The sequence below is a fragment of the Delphinapterus leucas genome, chromosome 8 (assembly GCF_059928025.1).
Source record: "Delphinapterus leucas isolate spDelLeu-1000000601 "Yukka" chromosome 8, BTC_Dleu_Yukka2, whole genome shotgun sequence".
NCBI lineage: Eukaryota > Metazoa > Chordata > Mammalia > Artiodactyla > Monodontidae > Delphinapterus > Delphinapterus leucas.
This window is the reverse complement of record NC_143136.1, coordinates 93,761,423-93,783,611: the sequence shown is the minus strand read 5'-3', so window position 1 is coordinate 93,783,611 and position 22,189 is coordinate 93,761,423. Positions and strand designations below refer to the sequence as shown.

The window sequence follows — 22,189 nt, the reverse complement described above, 5'->3', positions numbered from 1 at the left end:
TTATGAAAATACTTTTCTGACTGCTTTATTTTTCTCACTGATTTAGGATTCAAGATATGAAGTGCATTATCAAAGAGTAGATGAATGTTTTAAAGGTTGTTTTGATATAAAGATTCAGCACAGTTACATTAAGACAGATTTCAAAAAGAAAGCATCAAGATGTGGGGAAATGTGACAGATGTCTGATAAAAGCTTATAAGCATTTGTATCACTTCTGTATGTTCTAGAATGATAATATTAATGATAATTATTTGTAGAGTTCTAGAATGAACTCTACAAATAATTCATGGAAATAAGTAGTTTACCCATTTGACAAGAACTAATAATAAATTATCACCTGAGAAAATGTTCACTCTCCCCAACAATCTTAAGAAATGAGAATTAAGGCAACCTTAACCAAAAAAGGAGGACAAAACAGTTAACACTAAGCAGAGAGACAAACATTGCTGGGTGCTAGGTATATGAAAACTGATTCTATAAATCAGTCTGATGATATTTAACAAAACATGAAACTGCTGTACTTTTTCATTCTGTAATTCTACCTCTAAAAGGTTTACCACAAATATAATCCACCCCCAAAATTAAAATTGCTCCAAAAACAAGTTGTAAAAAATGTTGTTATTCATAGGAAAATCCAACAAAACTGATCCAAGAGAAATATGGAGTAACCTTTGAATAGTTTACTTTCATTTTTAATTTTTATTTTTTCTGCTAGGCTGATTAAATTTGGTTTAAATTCTGGTGAAATTCGCTCAGGTTGTCACAGATGGTGAATCAGTCATTGGGACTAATGAGATTCAGAGTGCTTGTTTTTTATTACCTGCTTCAGTCTCTTTAATTCATTATTAAAGAATTAAACATGTGATACCCAGACTACTATAGTCCCCAAATGGATTATATCGATTACTTACAGCATCTTCAGGGAACACAGCACATGTCTACTAAGCAATGTTATTAAGTTCAGGAAGTTTGTTTGACTGTCACTGGCAGTAAGACGTCAGATGGTTTAAAAAGGCAGAAAACCAAAGCACACCTTGCCAAATATTCATAAATTTTCAATGACATCATCTTTAGTAGTCACTAAAAACTGTAGCACGTGTGAGACTTGCTTTTCAAGTGAACTAATTATTGCTTAAGAAGAATACACTGGGTCCTATTCTCCCATCAGAAATAATAATAATTTGAAATAACAGTCATTATATTTGCAAAACCATAAAGAGAAGAGATGAATGATAGCAATGACATTTTTATGTAGGGTTTTGAATACTATTACTTTTCCTAAATCATCAACCATTTTGTGGATGACTTCATATAATATGACTTCTTTGTGTGTACCTTTTACATATGCACCATTTTTGTCCGTTCTGCTATTTCCTTATTTATCTTCTTTGTAAACAGCATTATTGAGGTAAAATTCATATACCATACAATTCACCCACTTAAGTGTACTGCTTAATAGTTTTTCGTATATTCACAGATGTGCAGCAACCATCACCACAGTCAATTTTAGAACATTTTTCTCTCCAGAAAAACAAACAAAAACCCTGAAGTAGGGCTTCCTTGGTGGCGCGGTGGTTAAGAATCCACCTGCCAATGTAGGGGACACGGGTTTGAGCCCTGGTCCGGGAAGATCCCACATGCCGTGGAGCAACTAAGCCCACGCGCCACAACTACTGAGCCTGCGCTCTAGAGCCCATGCTCCGCAACAAGAGAAGCCACCACAACGAGAAGCCTGCGCACCACAACGAAGAGTAGCCCCCACTTGCCGCAGCTAGAGAAAGCCCGCGCGCAGCAACGAACACCCAACGCAGCCAAAGATAAAATAAATAAATTTATAAAGAAAAAACAAAACCCTGAAGTAGAAGCAAACCAAGTGTCCATCAGCAGATAAATGGATAAATTAAATGTGGTGTACACATACAGTGGAATATTATTCAGTTTTTAAAAGGAAGGAAATTCTGTCACATGCTACAGCATGGATGAATCTTGAAGACATTATGCTGTGTGAAGTAAGCCAGTCAGAAAAGGACCAATACTGTATAATTCTACTTATTTGAGTTACCTAGAGTCATCAGATGAATAGAATCAGAAAGTAGAATGGTGGTTGCCAGGGGCTGAGGAAAGGAGAAATGGGGAGTTGCCATTTAATGGGTTCACTTTCAGTTATGCAAGATGGAGAGTTCTGGAGATGGATGGTGGTAATGATTGTGAAACGATGTGAATGTGTTTAATGGCAGTGAGCTATATGCTTAAAACAATTAAGTTGATAAATTGTATGCTATGTGTATTTCATCACAGTTTTTAAAATTTTAATGTGAATATACTGATGAAGGGGGAAAAAAAGGAAACTCCGTACTCTTTAGCTATCACCCTCCAACCCCTCCACCACCACCATCATCTCCTAGCCACTAATCTACTTTCGGTCTCTGTAGAGTTCCCTGATACGGACATTTCATATCAATGGAATTATGTGTAGTCATTTGTGACTGGCTGCTTTCACTCAGCATAATGTTTTTAAGGTTCATCCATGTTGTAGCATATTACCAGTAGGTTACTCCTTTTTATAGCTGAATAATACTCCATGGTAGGGATATATCACATTGTGTTTATCCATTTGTCGGTTGATGGACATTTGGGTTGTTTCCACCTTTGACTACTGCTGTAAACGTTAGTTTGTACATTTTTGTGTAGACATCTGTTTTCATTTCTCTTAGGTATATACCTAGGAGTGGAATCACTGGGTCATGTGGTAACTGTATGTTTAATCATTTGAGGATGATGTTTTCCAAAGCAGCTGCAACGTTTTACATTTCCATAAGCAGTGCATGAGTGATCTAATTTCTCCACATGCTTCTTTTTTAATATAAATTATTTACTTTATTTTGTTTATTTTTGGCTGCGTTGGGTCTTTGTTGCTGCACGCGGGCTTTCTCTAGTTGCAGCAAGCGAGGGCTACTCTTCATTGCGGTGCACGTGCTTCTCATTGCAGTGGCTTCTCTTGTTGCAGAGCACGGGCTCTAGGTGTGCAGGCTTCAGTAGTTGTGGTGTGTGGTCTCAGTAGTTGTGGCGCTCGGATTCTAAAGTGCAGGCTCAGTAGTTGTGGTGCGTGGGCTTAGTTACTCCGCGGCATGTGGGATCTTCCCCGGGCCAGGGATCAAACCCGTGTCCCCTGCATTGGCAGGTGGATTCTTAACCACTGTGCCACCAGGGAAGTCCTCTGCACATCCTTTAATACTTGTTAATTATCTGACTTTTTTATTATAACCGTTCTAGTAAGTGTGAAGTAATATCTCGTGATTTTGATTTTGATTTTCCTGATGACTAATAATACTGAATGTCTTTTCATGTGCTTTTTAAGCCATTTGTATATTTTCCTTGGAGAAATGTATACTCAGATCCTTTGCTCAATTTAATTGGGTTGTGTGTCTTTTTATTGTTGAATTGTAAGAGTTCTTCATATATTCTGGTACAGGTTCCTTAACATATATAATTTGTAAATATTTTCTCTCTTTCTGTGGGTTGTCTTTTCACTTTATTGATGCAGTCCTTTCAAGTACAAAAGTTTTTCACTTTGATGAAGTCCATTTTATCTTTTTTTCTTTTGTTGCTCATGCTTTTGGTATCATATCAAAGAATTTATTACCAGGTCTGTGATCACCAAGATTTATGTCTATATCTTCTAAGAATTTTATAGTTTTAGGTCTGACATTTAAACCTTTTTTTTTGGTGGGGAGGCGGTGGGGGGTTTTGCGGTACGCGGGCCTCTCACCGCTGTGGCCTCTCCTATTGCAGAGAACAGGCTCCGGACGCGCAGGCTCAGCGGCCATGGCTCACGGGCCCAGCCGCTCCGCGGCACGTGGGATCCTCCCGGACCGGGGCACGAACCCGTGTCCCCTGCATCGGCAGGCGGACTCCCAACCACTGCGCCACCAGGGAAGCCCCTAGGTCTGACATTTAAATCTTTGATCCATTTTTAGTTAATTTTTTATATGGTATGAGACAAGCATTCAACTTCATTGTTTTGCACATAACTATTTAGTTTTCCCAGTACTATTTGTTGAAAAGACTGTTCTTTCCCCATTGAATGGTCTTGGTACCCTTATTGAAAATCAGATGATCATAGATGTCTGGGTTTATTTCTGGACTGTCAGTGCTCTTCTACTAATCTGTTTATCCTGTGCCAGTGCCACACTGTATTGATGAAGTTTTGAAATCAGGATGTGTGAGTCCTCCAGTTTGGTTCTCTTATCAAGATTGTTTTGGCTATTCTGGGTCCCTTGCAGTTCCATATGAATTTTGTAATCAGTTTATCCATTTCTACAAAGAAGTCAACTGGGATTCTGATGGAGATTGTGTCAAATCTGTAGATTAATTTGGAAAATTGGCATCTTAACTATGTTAATTCTTCCATTCCATGAACATGGGATGTTTTTCAATTATTTAGGTCTTTAATTTCTTTCAACAATGCTTCTGTAGTTTTTAGAGTTGATTTTTCACTTGTTTTATTAAACTTATTCCTAAGTGTTTTATTCTTCATGATGATACCATGAATGGAATTGTTTTAATTTCATTTTGATTGTTCATTGGAAGTGTATAGAAATGCAGATTATTTTTTGTGTATTGATCCTGTATCCTACAACTTTGTTGAACTCATTTACTAGTTATAATACTTCTTAAATAGATTTCTTGGGATTTTCCATATACATGATCTTGTCATCTGTGAAGAAATTGTTTTATTTCTTCCTTTTCAATTTGGGTACCTTTTATTTCATTTTCTTGCCTTATTGCTCTGGCTGGAATGCTTAGTACACTGTTCCATACACGTAGTGAGAGCTGACATCCTTGTCTCCTTCATGACTGGACAGCATTCAGTCTTCCACCTTAATAAAGATGTTAGTTGTGGATTTTTCATAGGTACTCTGTATCATGTTGAGAAAATATAATGTATTACATTAATTGGTTTTCAGATATTAAATGACCCTGGCATTCCTGAGATAAATCACACTTGGTCAGATTTTAGCATTTATATTCATAAGAGATATTGGTTTGCGGTCTTGTGGTGCCTTTGTCTGGTTTTAGTGTTAGGGTAATATAGAATGAGTTGGGAAGTGTTCTTTTCTATGTTTTTTGGAAGAGTTTATGAAAAATTATTGTTAATTTTTCTTTAAATGTTTGATAGAATTCAGTGGTGAAACCTTCTATGCAGGGGCTTGTGTGTGTGTGTGTGTGTGTGTGTAAGTTGTTTTATGATTACTACTTCAATCTCTTCATTTGTTATAGATCCATTCTGATTATCTGTTTCTACTTGAGTTCGTTTTGGCAGTTGGTATATTTCTGGGAATTTGATCTACTTTCTTGGTATACAATTTTGCATACTATTTTATTATCCTTTTTATTTCTGTAGTCTAGTAATCTCCCCTCTTCATTTCTGATTCTGGTAATTTGAGTTTTCTCTCTTTTTTTCTTGGTCAATTTAACAAAAAGTTGTCAATTTTGTTGATCTTTTCAGCTTTTGGGTTTTACTGATTTTCATCTTGTTTTCCTGTTCTCTATTTTGTTTATTCCCACTGTAATCTTTCTTATTTACTTCCTTTGGCTTGCTTTTGGTTTGGTGATCTGTCCCCCAGCCCTCTACCCAATGTCTTAAGATGGAAGTGTAGGTTATTGATCTGAGATCTTTCTTCTTTTTTAATATTGGCATTTACAGCTATAAGTTTCCCTCAAAGCACTGCTTTAGTGGCATTCCATAAGATTTGGCATGTTGTATCTTCATCTTCGTTCATCCCAAAGTATTTTCTGGTTTCTATTTTGATTTCTTCTTTGACCTATTGGTAACATAGTATTGTGGTGTTTAATTTCTACTTACTTGTGTGTGTCCCAAGTTTTTTCCTGCTGTTTATTTCTAATTTCATTCCATTGTGGTTGGAGAACATACTTTGTATTATTTCTATCCTTTTAAATTTACTGAGGTTCATTTTATGGCCCAGCATATGGTCTATCGGGAGAATATTCCACGTACACTTGAAAAGATTGTATATTCTGTTATTGTTGGATGGAGTGTTCTGTAGATGTCTCTTAGGTCTAATTAGTTTATAGTGTTATCCAGGTTTTCTGTTCCTTGTTGATCTGCTGTATTGTTGTTCTATTCATTATCGAAAGCAGAGTGTTGGGAATTCCCTGGCAGTCCAGTGGTTAGGACTCCCTGCTTTCACTGCCGTGGGCCTGGGTTCAATCCCTGGTCTGGGAACTAAGATCCCACGAGCCACATGGTGCAGCCAAAAAAAAGGCAAGTGGAGTGTTGAAATCTCCAGCTACTATCATTGAATTGTATATTTCTCCTTACATTCTTTTCAGTGTGTGTTTCATGTATTTTGGTGCTCCTTTACTAGGAGCTGATACGTTTACAACTATTATATTTCCCTGACCCTTTTTCATTATGAAATGCTTTCTTTATCTCATACAGTTTTTGTTTTAAAGTCTGTTTTGTCGGATATTAATATAGACATACCAGCTTTCTTGTGGTTACTGTTTGTGTGATATATCTTTCACCATCCTGTTATTTTCAGCCTTTGTGTCTCCTGTAGACAGCATATAGTTGGATCATTTTTTATCCTGACAATCTCTGTCTTTTGATGGAATCATTTAATCCATTCACATTTAATGTTATTATTAATGTACTTGGCTTATGTCTGCCATTTTGCTTTTTGTTTTCTATCTCCTGTGTTTGTTTTTTTATTCTTCCTTTTCCTGCTTTCTCTTGCATTAAATGAATATTTCCTAATGTAGCATTTTAATTTCTTTCTTTCTATTTTACTTTTCTAGAGGGTTTTTGTTAGTGGTTTTTCTAGGATTTACCATATATATCTTAACTTATCCAAGTCAGCTTCTGATTTACACTAGTTTAATTCTAGTGATATAAAGAAAAGTTACTGCTACACTGCTCTATTCTCTTCCCCCCTTTTTTCTCGTATTCTTGTTATACATATTATATTAATATTACAAACACAATACATTGTTATAACTATTACCTTACCATCAGTAGGCATTTCCTTAGCCCATACAGCTTTGTTCCCACCCACATCCTTCATGCTATTATTGGCAAATATGTTACATTTGTATATGTTATAGGCCCAACATTATATTATATACATATTATTTTATACACTTGCCTCTAAAATCAGAAGAAAGGAGGGAAAATATGCATTTCTACAGTCTTTCCAATTACATAATTACCTGTTCTTGGTTGTTTTAGTTTGCTCAGGCTGCCATAACGACTGGGTGGCATAAACAACAGAAATTTATTTTCTCACTGTTCTGGAGACTGGAAATCCAAGATCAAGGTACCAGCAGGGTTGATATCTGGTGAGGCTTCTCCCCTTGGTTTGCAGATGGCCACCTTCTCATTGTGGGCTCATTTGGCCTTTCTTCAGCCTGTGCAAGCAGAGGAAGAGCAAGTTCTCTGATGTCTTTTCTTATAAGAGCACTAATCTCATTGGACCAGGGCTCCACCCACATGACGTCATCTAACCTAGTTACCTCTTCATGGCCCCATCTTCAAATACCATTACATTGAGGTTAGGGTTTCAACATATGAATTTGGGAGGGATGCAAGCATTCAGTCCATAATACTGTACTCTTTATCTTCTTGTGTTTGTTCTAATTAGTGCCTGTTGTAAAGTGCCTGTTGCCGTCAACAAATTCACAGTTTGTATTTACTAAGGAAAGTCTTAGTTTTGCCATCATTTTGAAAAATAGCTTTGCTGGATATAGGAATCTTTGTTAACAGGTTTTTCCCTTGACCATTTTGAATATGTTTTCCCACTGCCTTCTGACCTTCATCTTGTCTGCTGGGAAGTTAGCTGTTAATCTTACTGGGGTTACATTATAAGTAACTAGTCATTTTTCTCTTGCTGCGTGTCTTTGACTTTCAGCATTTTTACTATGGTATCTCTTTGGATCTCTGCATTTATTCTGCTTAGAGTTTGTTGAGGTTTCTGGATGAGTAGGTTATTGTTTTTCAATAAATTTGGGATGTTTTCAGCCATTATTTCTTGGAATGTCATTTCTGCTGCTTTCTCTCCTCTCTGATAATCCCATTATACATGTGTAGGTTTGTTTAACAACACCCCACATTTCTCTGAAGCTCTTTTTTCTGTGTTCCTTTTTCTCTCTGTTCTTTAACTTATATAATCTCTTTTAATCTGTCTTCCTCCACCAGGGCTCGAACCCGTGTCCCCTGCATTGGCAGGTGGATTCTTAACCACTGTGCCGCCAGGGAAGTCCCAATATTCTCTGTTTGTTAATGCAACCTTGTCACCATTCCTTCTTTACTTCCTTATGCATGGTTTCCTTTGGTTTTGTGAACATGTCTGTAATGGCTACTTTACGGCCTTTCTGATAAATGTGAAAAATCTGTTCTTTCTCACAGGCAGTTTCTGTTCCCTGCTTGCATCCAAAGTATGGGTTACACCTTACTGTTTATTTTCATGCCTTGTAATTTTTTTTTTTAATTAGACATCTTAGATAATGTATTGTAGCAGGTCTGGTTATTGTTGTTCACTTGTTAATTTGTTTAGTGACTGACTGGATTATTTTAATGAAGTCTATTTAAACCCCCCACCACCAGCAAATGTTCAGCCTCTGATTTTTTTCCTCAAGCAGGGAAAACTATTTTGGGTATTCTCACAGTCATCCTGGAATCACAGTGGTTTCGGTTGGACTCTATTTCTCTTTTTCCTTGACAACATCCACTAACTGCTAGCTGATTATTCTGTTGTTTTCAATAATGCACTGACTCATAAATTGCTCTACAAAGTAATTCAATCAAAATCTGTCTCCTTTGAAGAAAAAGTTTCTGTAGTCAATATTTGATTTTTATTCTGACATAAGGAAGGCTCATTCCTGCTGTCTTTTTACCTGTTTCCCTCTTGCAAACTAGCAAGCCGCCTACAGTTTAGCCTGAATCTTGAATCTCTTCCCAGTTGTCTTTACCACAATCATCACTGTTCTGAAAGCACCTGTAGGCTTGAACTTCGTCCCACTCTGTTGCAATTAAAGACAGTTCTTTTGGGGCTTTCGTGGTGGTGCAGTGGTTAAGAATCCGCCTTTAATCCAGTAGTTCTATTTCTAGAAATTTATCTGGTTGAAATACCAGCACAAAGGTGCAAAGATAATGCTAAAGGTGTTCACTGCAGTATTATTTGTAATTAATAAAAGCTGGAGGGCTTCCCGGGTGGCGCAGTGGTTGGGAGTCCGCCTGCCGATACAGCGGACGTGGGTTCGTGACCCAGTCCGGGAGGATCCCACATGCCGCGGAGCGGCGGGGCCCATGAGCCATGGCCACTGAGCCTGCGCGTCCGGAGCCTGTGCTCCGCAGCGGGGGAGGCCACGGCAGTGAGAGGCCCGCCTACCGCAAAAACAAACAAACAAACAAAAGCTGGAGGGCTTCCCTGGTGGCGCAATGGTTAAGAATCCGCCTGCCAATGCAGGGGACACGGGTTCCAGCCCTGGTCCAGGAAGATCCCACATGCTGCAGAGCAACTAAGCCCATGCGCACAACTACTGAGGCTGCACTCTAGAGCCCACAAGCCACAACTACTGAGCCCGCGTACCACGACTACTGAAGCCTGTGCGCCTAGAGCCTGTGCTCCGCAACAAGAAAAGCCACCTCAATGAGAAGCCCATGCACCACAACGAAGAGTAGCCCCCGCTCGCCGCAACTAGAGAAAGCCCATGCACAGCAATGAAGACCCAACGCAGCCAAAAATAATAAATGAATAAATAAATTTTTAAAAAGACAGTTCTTTGGAGAATACATTAGGTGCTGTTTTATAGCCTCTTTTCTCCCCAGAAAAATCTCTGAGCCAGGGCTCAGAAGCTGGGGATTTGGACAGTGATTAGCTTCTCTAAAAGTGACACCCTATCCTATGAGCTGAGCACTTGGTAGAGGGTGGGGAGACCACAGCCTAGGATCACTGGCTTACCTCTCCTAGTGTGAAAAATCACCACTTCAGGAGCTGGGGCAAGGGTGATCAGGCCAGGGCCCCAGTATTCTCTGCATATCACACCCACAGTAGACCCTCTGTTGTACAAGTGGAGGTTGGGTGGAAAGGAGTTCCCGCCTCTCATGTTCATTCACCCCAGATTTAGCTTCAGCAACAGGTACCTGAGGGCAGGATGAGAAAGCTGACATACCACTCCTCCTAGGAAGAAATCCTCCCTCTGGTGCTGTGGGGAGAGGGAGCTCTGTGTTCTTGGCTACAGCTGTCTGGAGTAGAGTCTGTACTTCACTAAACTGGGAGGGGCAGGAAGGAGTAGTATTGGTTCAAATATCAAACTCACTTTTCGTGTTTGTTTCTGGTTTTTTTTTTCGGTACGCGGGCCTCTCCTGTTGGGGAGCACAGGCTCCGGACGTGCAGGCTCAGTGGCCATGGCTCATGGGCCCAGCCGCTCCGCGGCATGTGGGATCTTCCTGGACCAGGGCACGAACCCATGTCCCCTGCATCGGCAGGCGGACTCCCAACCACTGCGCCACCAGGAAAGCCCCAAACTCACTTTTCTTACTGAGTTTTCATACATGTTCTTGAATAGATGTTTCTAGTTTGCTCTTCATCCTTAGGATCATTTCCATAGGGTTTCAATGGTTGCTTTTTTATAGCTTTCACCACTTTCAGTGGGGAGAGCAGATCGGTAAACTCATGCTGTCATGCCAGAAGTCAGTCTCTAATTGGTGAAATTTGATTCAAAAAAGAAGAAATTATACTGTTCTGGCATCCTGTCTTTTGAAATTATATTTAAAAGATTTTATGAAGCTGTTTGAGGAATGGGATACCTGTTCTTCAGCTGTATCACACAGGCATACAAGCATCGTCCTCAGTGCCAGTGACAATTTTACGGTCTCACAGACTTAATAAGCAGCTAAGTAATTGTTAAAAAGAGCACCTTAGGATCAGCTATACTAAAGCTAAAATTACTGTTTGGTGAATGTTTGCTACCACTTCAGTGAGCTACTAAAGTGATATATCCGTTAGCTCTGCGCTGACAGAGCTGCTTGATAATAACCAGTTTATACTAGTGGGGTGGTTAGAGTATGGCCCTTCTCAAATTCAGTCATTCTCCCAGGAGCACCACAGATATCTTTGTGGTTGATTGTGTTTGATAATAGCTACCCTTATATTTCTCAAGCCAAAGGCATCTTTTATGTGAAATGTGCAGTGCAGACCCTTGGGTCTCATTCAAGTACTTGAAAACTACAAAGTTCATTTTAAGGAAAGTGTTAGCCCTTACTGCAAGTAATTCTACATCCTACCTATTTTTTAACAGGAAGTAATCCTCTCTTCAGGCAAGATTTCCCCCTCAGCTTCTCAGTTTCCTGGTAAAGTTATGAACTGCATTTCATGCCTTCTATCAAAGGACTAAATTCCTCTAGAATTAACTACTTGCTTTAAATTCAACATAGAATACAATTATGATATGCCTGTAACCCAGCGTCTGCCAGAGGCTTAAATGTTTGCTTCCTTTATCTTCCTGGCAGAGTCTTAGTATCCTCTGGGTTCACCAACTTGTCTTAGCTGCCGGGAAACACAAAGTAGATTCGGTTCTCAGTGAACACAACAGTCTTATCCCAGATGTCCCTACACCATTTCTGTTTTGCTTTTAAGTGTTTTCTCTTCTCTGTTTTTTAGTATACTCAGTTTTTTTTCAATCTTTCACATTGGAAATAGGTGAGCTATAAATGAATACTTCTAGGAATATAAACATTTAACCAGAAAGCCTAGAAAAATTGGCCATTTGCATGTAAGGAAAACTCCAAATATTGTACAATAAAAGTTTTATTTGGCATTTATTTTCATTAATTGAGCATATAGTTTGGTCAAATTCTAATTGGTTGAGGGTTTGTTTATATTGTCCTAGCTAGATATCCTCATCACAAAAATACATAAGGCAGAAGTCACCTTGAATTGCCAAGAGCTTATAAGGCAGAAAGCTAACATTTTCTTCCAGAGACAGCAAACCTGACTGAAGTCTACCCCTCAAATGAATTGAAGGTGACTTAATATTTCAGAAGGTCAGTGTAATTGTCTTCACAGGGCATACTGTGACTTCTGAAGACTTCTGAAGGAGATTCAGATTATTAGTTGATATTAAATCCCTGATACAGCATTTAAAAGTTGAACTTTTCAGGCAGTTTTCATAGGGTATTTTTAGTGATTAGAATTATTAAATGCATGTGTGCATTTTTGGAAAAGTTAACTGCTACTGTCACGTTCATATTATTCTCTCAATCTTTTTTCTTTTCGTATGTAGTTTTTTTGGTTTTTTAAAATAAATTTATTTATGTATTTATTTTTGGCTGTGTTGGGTCTTTGTTGCTGCACACAGGCTTTCTCTAGTTGCGGCAAGCGGGTCTACTCTTTGTTGCAGTGCACGGGCTTCTCATTGTGGTAGCTTCTGTTGTTGCAGAGCACGGGCTCTAGGCACACGGGCTTCAGTAGCTGTGGCACGCGGGCTCAGTAGTTGTGGTACACGGGCTTAGTTGCTGCGCGGCATGTGGGATCTTCCCGGATCAGGGCTCAAACCCATGTCCCCCTGCATTGGCAGGCGGATTCTTAACCACCGCACCACCAAGGAAGTCTTTGTATGTAGTTTTAACATAGTTGTGATACTATTGGATATTTTTTGTTCGTGTGGTGTAGGGTTTTTCACGTCATTAAAAATTTCTTTGTAAATATAATTTTTAATGTTTGATTTTATGAATATACAATAATTTATTAACCCTGGTGAGCAACTTGAATTTCTTCATTTTTATAGGGTCTTTAGAGTGGGATTAATAAATCATAAGATATGACTGTTTTTAAGGCCCTTGGTACATTTTTTTAATGTTTTTGTTTGTTTGGATTTTTTTGTTTTTGTTTTTCTTCGGTGCGCGGGCCCCTCACCGCTGTGGCCTCTCCCGTTACGGAGCACAGGCTCCGGATGCGCAGGCCCAGCGGCCATGGCTCATGGGCCCAGCCGCTCCACGGCATGTGGGATCCTCCCGGACCAGGGCACGAACCCGCGTCCCCTGCATTGGCAGGTGGACCCTCAACCACTGTGCCACCAGGGAAGCCCTGTTTGTTTGTTTTTAATAAATTTATTTATTTCTGGCTGCGTTGGGTCTTCGTTGCTGTGTGCGGGTTTTCTCTAGTTGCAGCAAGCGAAGGCTGCTCTTCGTTGCGGTGTGCAGGCTTCTCATTGCAGTGGTTTCTCTTGTTGTGGAGCATGGGGTCTAGGCCTGCGGGCTCAGTAGTTGTGGCGCTCGGGCTTAGTTGCTCTGAGGCATGTGGGATCCTCCCGTACCAGGGATCGAACCCATGTCCCCTGCATTGGCAGGCAGATTCTTCACCACTGCGCTACCAGGGAAGTCCCTTTTTTTTTTTTTTCCTTTGGCTGCCTCGGGTCTTTGTTGTGGTGTGCAGGATCTTTTTTTCTTTCTTTTTTTTTTGGTTGTGGTGCACAGGCTCATTTTTGCAGCTTGTGGACTTGTCTCTAGCTGTGGCACCTGGGCTTCTCTCCAGTTGTGGTGTGCGGTTTTCTCTCTCTAGTTGTGGCATGCAGACTCCAGGGCACGTGGGCTCTGTAGTTGTGGCGCAAGGGCTCCAGAGCACGTGGGTTCTGTAGTCTGCAGCACTTGGGCTCTCTCGTTGAGGCGCACGGGCTTAGTTGCCCCACAGCATGTGGGATCTTAGTTCCCGGACCGGCGATCAAACCCACGCACCCTACATTGGAAGGCGGATTCTTTACCACTGGACCACCAGGGAAGTCCCTACAGACATTTTTAAATATACATAATTGTAAACAGAAGTGTACTGAACCCCCATGTACCCATCACTTAGCTTGTACATTTATCAACTAATGACTAATCTGTTTTCATTTAAACTTCTATTTCATCCTCCTCCCATATTATTTTGAAATAAACCCAGGTATCATATTATTTTCATTCACGAGTATTTCAGTATAGGTATCCCTAAAAGGTTTTTTTAAACCTACCTAACTTAATAGTACTGTTTCACATTCTAAAAAATTTAACAGTTAATTTCTTAATTATATCCAATATCCAGTTGGTCTTTGTATTACCAGCTACCTCACAAGTACTGCTTATGTTTTCACACATTTGTCTTGTAGAGAGTCCCAGAGTCTGGATTTGACTGATTGTGTCATCATGGTGTTGTTTAACATGTCTCCCTGTATTTTCTATAATTCAGTACTTGGATCTAATGTAGTATCTTTGATGCAGTTATGTGAGATGTAAATGCAAAAAGTTGTTAAAGCTAGATTAAGAAATAAAATACCATGTAAAGAAAGTTGATTTAAATGATTAAAAAAGGGTGGTAACAGGGTTTTATAATAAATTAAGATTTCTGATTCCTTGAGAATTCTCAGAAAGAATTCACAGTATTGCTCTATGATTTTCACTATTTTCTTGAAATTGCTAAATGGAGAAAACTTTAAAGACATATTATGACAAATCCCATATTAGTTTGATTCTCAAAGACTAACCATTGAAAAATACAGTAATAGCTTAATGGTTTTACAATAACAGCCTTCTATTTTTGTCAGTATTTCTATTAGAATATGTCAGAATCATGTTCTATTGTTTATTTTATTCCTTAGATAGTACCTTATGTCCTTAGATAGCACATTTTTTAGGGAATAACGTATTTTTTTCTGAGTCTCATCATTGTCTAACTGCATATTCTCTCTTCTAAAGTATAGCTTAGTGAGATCCAAATAAAGTACCTTTTTATTCTGTAAAATTAGTGAGTTATTTTTCTTCTTTTTAAAATAATTATTTGAACAGTACAAAAATCATATTTAGAATAAGTCATAAAAGAATAAGAGCAATGAAATCAGGAGTTATTTTTTAAAATCTGTGTTATTGTCAAAAACAAGGTGATTTTTATCCAAAAAGTAATTATTTATAGCTCTCAGTTTAGAAAAGAGTTAGTTTTGACTTTTACTAAGCTGACCTACTTGAAAAATAATTTTATTTAAATAAATTTATAGGACTGTTCATTCAAAGAATCTTTACAGTCATCTCCATCTCATTGTGCTGTGTTTTTGTGTATGTTTGATTTTTTTCCCCCATAGCTCCTCAGTAGGTTACTTGCAACCTCCAGGATCAGAACAAGTACAGTTGCCTCGAACTACTTCACCATGCAATTCCCAGCAGCTTCAAGGCCACCAGTGTGCAGGTATGAATAGACAGTTGGAAAAAAAGAAGGCAATGGTTTGTCCACTTGAGAAATAAATTCTTTGGACATTTCTAGATAAAGGTTTTCAACTTGTTAGGTGCTGAGATGTACCCAGAGTATGCAGGGTGCCATGAGAAATCAGAGCTAACAGGTTCCGCCCACTTCTTCCTTTTCCCCTGCTACCACTGCCGCTGCTCTCCGATTCTCCTCCTCAGGCTCTCCTTCCTGCCTGCCTCATAAGTATTGATGTTCTCTGGGATACTTTCTCTCATTACTCTTCAGCTTCTTCCTTGGAAGTCCAACCACTTCCTCGGTTTCAACAACGGCTTTTTGCCAGTGTCTCCCAAATTTTATTTCTGCCAAGACAAGACCACATAGCCAACTGCCTGCTGGACATTCCTACTCAGGGATGTGTCAGGGGCACTAGATTTAATATTTCTCCCTCTTCCTGCCTCCCTTTCCTCACCTTCTATCTAGGGTCCAATACAAATGACAAAATTATAACTCTCTTCCGTTCTCCCCTTTCACACTCAGGCTTCACCATTTCCTCAAAGCTGGTACCGTCTTTCCTTCCTCACTGCCTCTACTTTTGGTCAGTTCTTTTCATGTCTTCACAGTAATTTCTTATGTGTTTTGCTTATTTCATGTTGCCCCATGTCCAGCTTTCCTCCTCCACAACACATGCACACATATATACACAGTTCAAGGATCACTGTCCTGAAACAGATGTCTCTTCATGTCATTCCTCTGAATTAAAAATTTGCATAGATTCTCCATCTACACTCCCTAGCAATTAAGCCTTCTATTTATACGTATATGCTCAAGTCATACAGAACTCTATTTGTAGAATATACTATGCTCTTTCATGCCAAAGATACTTGTGTACCTGTTCTTCCCTCCACCTGGAATGCCTGTCCGCCATCCAGTTTGCCAAAATCCTGCTTATCCTTGAAGTTTGACTCAGAAATCACCTCTTCTGCAAAGCCTTCCTCAGTCCTTAAAACAGAGTTTGTTGCTTCATTTTCTCTGCTTCCATAGTGTCTTAAACAATCCTTTATCATATTTTATTGTAATGATCTGTTGACATATGTAATCTCAAAGAAGCAGAGAAACAATAAATGATACATGACTAATAGTGGCTGCATCAGCATGGGCTGCTGTGGCCAACGAGAACCTTGAGATGTTCCTAAGCAGTCAGCCCTTCTGTGGTGTGCCTAGCCAGGTCAGGGTGGTGCAATTTCCGGGGAATTGGAAACTACATTACGATTACTGCAATGCAAACAGTGGCCCTGGAGGTGGGGCACAGGGCACCTTACCTTACACTGAAGTGGTGAGTGGCAGAGTTACATTCCGAATACTAGTAGTGCTGCAGTACCAGTGCCATGGCAGGAATAAATCAGATAAGAAGGTAGATATTGTAGTCCACAGCTACTGTACAGCTAGCAGTGTTTGTACATGCATACGATTATTATAACTCTTTAAAGTCAGCCAAGGAGGTCTTCCTAGCCTTTTTCAGACGAGAAAATACGATAAAAGAGGAAAAATAATTTCCCCAGAGTTATAGGACATTTCAGGGCCCTGAAATTGTGCTTTCTGATTCCTGTATCCCAAACTTTTTCCACCGCATGAGACCGATTCACTCAAAAGACGACTTTTTTCTGTATGTCAAAATTTCTATAGGATACTAATTTTTCTCAGAGTGTTCCTTTATGTATTTAGAATAATGCTCGTTTGAAAATGAATTTATTTTAAAAATTAAGCACTTTTGTAGATCATGTCGCAATTGTCCTACTCTATACTAGGTCTTGTTGTAGATAATTGGACTTTCCTGACTTACGATGTTGAGGTTAAGTGAGATGTTTAGGTCTACAGAGCCAATTTCAATGTCTTTTTAAACACAGCACTTGTATGTGGTATAAGCATTAGAGTTTAAATCTGGCTTGCATAAATAGCAGTAAAATTTTTTTCAGAGATGTAAAATTATTGCCATTATCTTGGTGTTTAAAGATACCAGCTATTTGCTAAAGTTTGCTAATTGCAGTGTCCTGATTCTGATTTTCAGCTGTGCCACCTCCACCAGCTGGTGGCGGAATGGTGATGATGCAGCTCAGTGTACCAAACAATCCACAGTCTCGTGCCCATTCACCCCCACTGTGGAAGCAAAACAAATATTACTGTGATCACCAGAGAGGACAGAAGTGTGTGGAATTTAGCAGTATAGACAATATTGTTCAGGTAAGATGCTTCTTTTATTATAATTTTAAAACTTTCAATATTTAGGTACATAAGATTGACCAACCTGTAAGACTTGATGCCGAATTTGAAATCTTCTCAAACAAATTAGTAAAGAAGTTTGAACATTCTCTATATCCAGACAGTTTATTTCAATATTTAAATATGTTTCCCAACGTTTGCATAATTTAAATTTTTTTAATTTAAAAATTCAGAAGATAAACTAGATCTGAAATTTGGTAAAGAAAATGAATTAAGCTGTTATCCTACCTTTCCCATCTGAACTGTATTTTACTGTAGCCAGAAAGTTGATGAGGGAATGCTCTTCATCATAGAAGAAATACAACTAATAAATTTAAAAGCAATGATAGAATTTAAAAATCACTATTTTGGAATCCTGTTAAAGTAATGAACGGGGAAACATCATCAGCAAATGCCAGAAACATTAGGAAACGATTTATGGGGAACTTTAAAATGGGTAGATTAGGCAGACAGCACTTGAAGCAACTGTTCAATTGTAGCATCAATTAAATTGGGCCAACCAAACATTATTTGCTTCCTAATGTGGTTTAGAAGCATCACCTATGATATACTCTTGTCAAAACTATTGAACCTGGGAATTTTCTGGCCGTCTAGTGGTTAGGACTCTGAGCTTCCATTGCTGGGGGCACGGGTTTGATCCCTGGTCGGGGAACTAAGATCCCATAAGCCGTGCAGTGCAGCCAAAAAATATATATATATTGAACCTGACTCTGATCAAGCCTCTCTAAGTCTAGCTGTTAATTTACAGAAAATAAAGGAAGAAAATATAAAGCAATTTATATGTACAGTGGAATATTTTATTGGATAAATTGGCCTATTTCTTTAACAAATAAATGGCATTTTTAAATGAAGGATGAGTCTGTTGTAGATTAAAAGAGACTTAAGAGTTATAACAATCAGATGCAATATATGGCGATCTTCCTTGGATACTGAACAGCCAAAAGACATTTTGGGGCAAAAAGTGGACAGTTAAATATGTTAATTTTGTCAGTGTGATAAAGGTGGGTTTTTTGTAATAGTTCTTATCTGTTAGATAGAAATATTTATATACTGAAATATTTACAAGTGAAATGCTGTGATAATCTGAGATTTCCTTTAAATTGTCTAGTAAGAAAAAAAGCAGGGGATATCACAATCAAAGCTGGATGATGAGTATATGGAAATTTGTTATACTTATCTGTCTATGATGAGTATATACTTTTATATACTTGAAAGTTTTTATATACTTGAAAGTTTGTTTACAACATTGAAAGGTTTTTAATTTTTTTTTAAAGACAAACTAAAAAAAATTGTCAATGCACGTGACAAAATCATATCAAAATAAAAAAGGCAACGGTCACTTATAGGCTAGCTCACAAACTATAAATGGCCAGTGGCCATTAAAGAGATAAAAATATAAAAATAGTTTTTTTATCTGTATAATTGGGATATTTAGGAAGACTATTAATTTGCAGTGTTGGCAAATATATCCAGTTGTAAACTCTCTTGTGACTCTTGGTAAATTGATTGATGCAACTCTTTTTGGAGTGCAGTTTAGTAACATTTTTCAAAATGTGGAAGGCCTCTGATTCTAGAAATTCACTTCTAGAACTTTGTCTAGTAAAAATTGTGGAACAAACATGCAAGAATATGTTTGCAAGGATATTTCTTTCTTCTCTGTCGTAACACTGAAAATCTGAAAATAGCTGATATTCAGTAGTGAGTAAATTATTAAATAAATTTCTGTGCCATTTAGGAAAAATTCTAGATCTGAAAATACAATGACTAAAATGAAAAAATACACTAAAGGAATTCATTGGTAAATTTGAGCAGGCAAAAGAAGGAATCAGAGAACTTGAAGATAGGACAATGTAAATGATTCGAGTCTGAGGAACAGACAAAAAAGAATGAAGAAAAGTGAACAGAGCCTAAGGAACCTATGGAACACCGTCAAGTGGACCAACACTGTGGGTATCTCAGAAGGAGAAGAGAGAAGGGGACAGAGAGAATATTTGAAGAAATAATGGCTGAAAACTTCTCAAATTTGATAAAAGACATGAATGTAAGCATCAAGCAGCTCAACAAACTCCAAGTAAGGTGAACTCAGAGATGCACACTGAGACATACTGTAATCAATTTTTAGAAAGGCAAAGACAGAATATTAAAAGCAGCAAGAAAGAAACAACTCATCACATATAAGGGATCGTCAAAAAGATTATCAGCAGATCTCTCATCAGAAACTTTGGAGACTGGAGGCAACAGGCCGATATATTCAAAGTGCTACAAGAAGAAAAACCGTCAACCAAGAATCCTATATCTAGCAAAACTGTCCTTCAGGGCCTTCCCTGGTGGCGCAGTGGTTAAGAATCCACCTGCCAATGCAGAAGACACGTGTTCAATCCCTGGTCCGGGAAGATCCCACCTGCCGCAGAGCAACTAAGCCCATGCACCACAACTGCTGAGCCTGTGCTCTAGAGCCCGCGAGCCACAACTGCTGAGCCTGCAAGCCACAACTACTGAAGCCCGCGCACCCTGCGCACCACAACAAAGAGTAGCCCCCACTCACTGGCATTAGAGAAAGCCCATGTGCAGCAATGAAGACCCAATGCAGCCAAAAATAAATAAATAAATTTATTTAAAAAAAAAAAAAACTGCCCTTCAAAAGTGAGGGAGAAATTAAGAATTCCTAGATAACAAAATTTGAGACCTGCCCTGCCAGAAGTTCTCAAAGGAGTCCCGCAGAGTGAAATGAAAATATGCTAAACAGTAACATGAAGCCATATGGGGGAAAAAGCTCTCAGTTAAGTACATGGGCAATTATAAAAGCTAGTAATATTGTTCCAATGGTTTATAATTCCACTTTTTGCTTTCTGCATGAATTAAGAGATTAATATTTTTTAAACAATTATTATCTCAAAGACAGTGTTGTTATAACTTTGATTTCTAACTCCCCATTTTGTTTTCTACATAATTTAAGAGACTAATGCACTTAAAAGAATTATAAGTTTGGGACTTCGCTGGCAGTCCAGTGGTTAAGACTCTGCGCCTCCACTGCAAGGGGCACAGGTTCGATCCCTGGTCAGAGAACCAAGATCCTGCGTGCCATGCAGTGCGGCCAAAAAAAAAAAAAGAATTATAAGTTTGTTTGGGGGCACATAGAGTATAAAGATGTAATTTTGTGACATCAGCAACCAAAGGGGGTAGAGACAGAGGAACACAGTTTTTGTATGTTATTGAAGTTAAGCTAGTATAAATTCAAATTTGAGCATTATATTTAACTTTTGGATGTTAGGTGTAATCCCCAAGGTAACCACGAAGGAAAAACGCTATGGAATGTATACCAAAGGAAATGAGAAAGGAATTTTAACATTTCAGTACAAAAAAAATCAAGCAAACGCAAAAGAAGACAGTAGTGCAGGAAATGAGGGACAAAAAGCAATAAGACATACAGAAAACAAATAGCAAAATGATAAAATTAAATCCCCCTTGATTGGTAATTGCTTTAAATGGAAATGGATTAAAATCTTCATTCAGAAGACAGATTGGCTGAATGGATAAAAACACATGATCTAACTATATGCTGTGTACAAGAGACTCACTTTAGATCCAAAGACACAAATAGATTGAAAGTAAAAGGATGAAAAAAGATACTTCATGCAAATCATAACCAAAAGAGAGCAGAGGTGGTTATGCTAATATCAGATCCAAGAACTTTACAAGATACAAAGAATATTATATATTAATAAAAGGTTCAATACAGCAAGAAGATATAACAATTCTAAACTCTTACACACCTAATTACAGACCATCAAAATATATGAAGCAAAAACTGACACAATTGAAGGGAGAAATAGACAGTTCTACATTAATAGTTGGAGACATAATACCCTACTCTCAATAATGGATGGAACAACCAGACAGAAGATAAGTAAAAAATTATCTTAAACACAGTGACCAACTAGATCTAACAAACATACACAGACTACCTGACAACAACAGCATATACATTCCTCTTAGGTGCACACTGCACATCTTCTTGGATAGACTTTATTGTTAGGCCACATGTAAAGCCTTAACAGATTTTATTTATTTATTTTAATTTATTTATTTACGGCTGCATTGGGTCTTTGTTGCTGTGTGCAGGCTTTCTCTAGTTGCAGCGAGTGGTTGCTCCTCTTCATTGCAGTACACAGGCTTTTCACTGCTATGGCTTCTCTTGTTGTGGAGCGTGGGCTCTTGGCATGCGGGCTTCAGTAGTTGTGGCACACGGAATCAGTAGTTATGGCTCACAGGCTTTAGAGCACAGGCTCCGTAGTTGTGGCGCACAGGCTTAGTTGCTTCGCGGCATGTGGGATCTTCCTGGACCAAGGCTGGAACCCGTGTCCCCCGCATTGGCAGGCAGATTAACCACTGCGCCACCAGGGAAGTCCCCAAGCCTTAACAGATTTTAAAAGGTAAATATCATATGAAGTATCTTCACCAACTAAGATTGTACTGGAGGTTCTAGGCAATGCAATTAGGTAAGAAAAAGAAATAAAATGTGTCCCAGTTGGAAATGAAGAAGTAAAATTGTCTCTGTTCAGAGATATTATGATCTCCCCACGAGACATTTATAACTAGAAAGGAAAAAATAGTAACTTGACAATGGAGAAACCTGGCAGACACCACCTTAACCAAGCAGTCAAAAGAAACATCACCAGTAC

General features: G+C 38.6%; 1 protein-coding gene across 15 annotated transcripts in view; it reads left to right on the top strand.

Moving 5' to 3' along the window:
• The window catches only part of R3HDM1 (R3H domain containing 1), a 113,597-nt gene that overhangs the window by 83,066 nt on the left and 8,342 nt on the right, over positions 1–22,189 (top strand). For 10 of the 15 annotated variants that reach the window (XM_089916034.1, XM_089916031.1, XM_089916038.1 and 7 more), the window contains 3 exons: positions 3,793–3,945; positions 15,130–15,233; positions 17,296–17,468. In XM_089916034.1, the coding sequence (XP_089772160.1) occupies positions 3,793–3,945; positions 15,130–15,233; positions 17,296–17,468 (430 nt within the window). The remainder of the gene's footprint in view (positions 1–3,792; positions 3,946–15,129; positions 15,234–17,295; positions 17,469–22,189) is intronic. The other 5 variants (XM_022569621.3, XM_022569615.3, XM_022569614.3 and 2 more) reach the window with 1 other exon arrangement.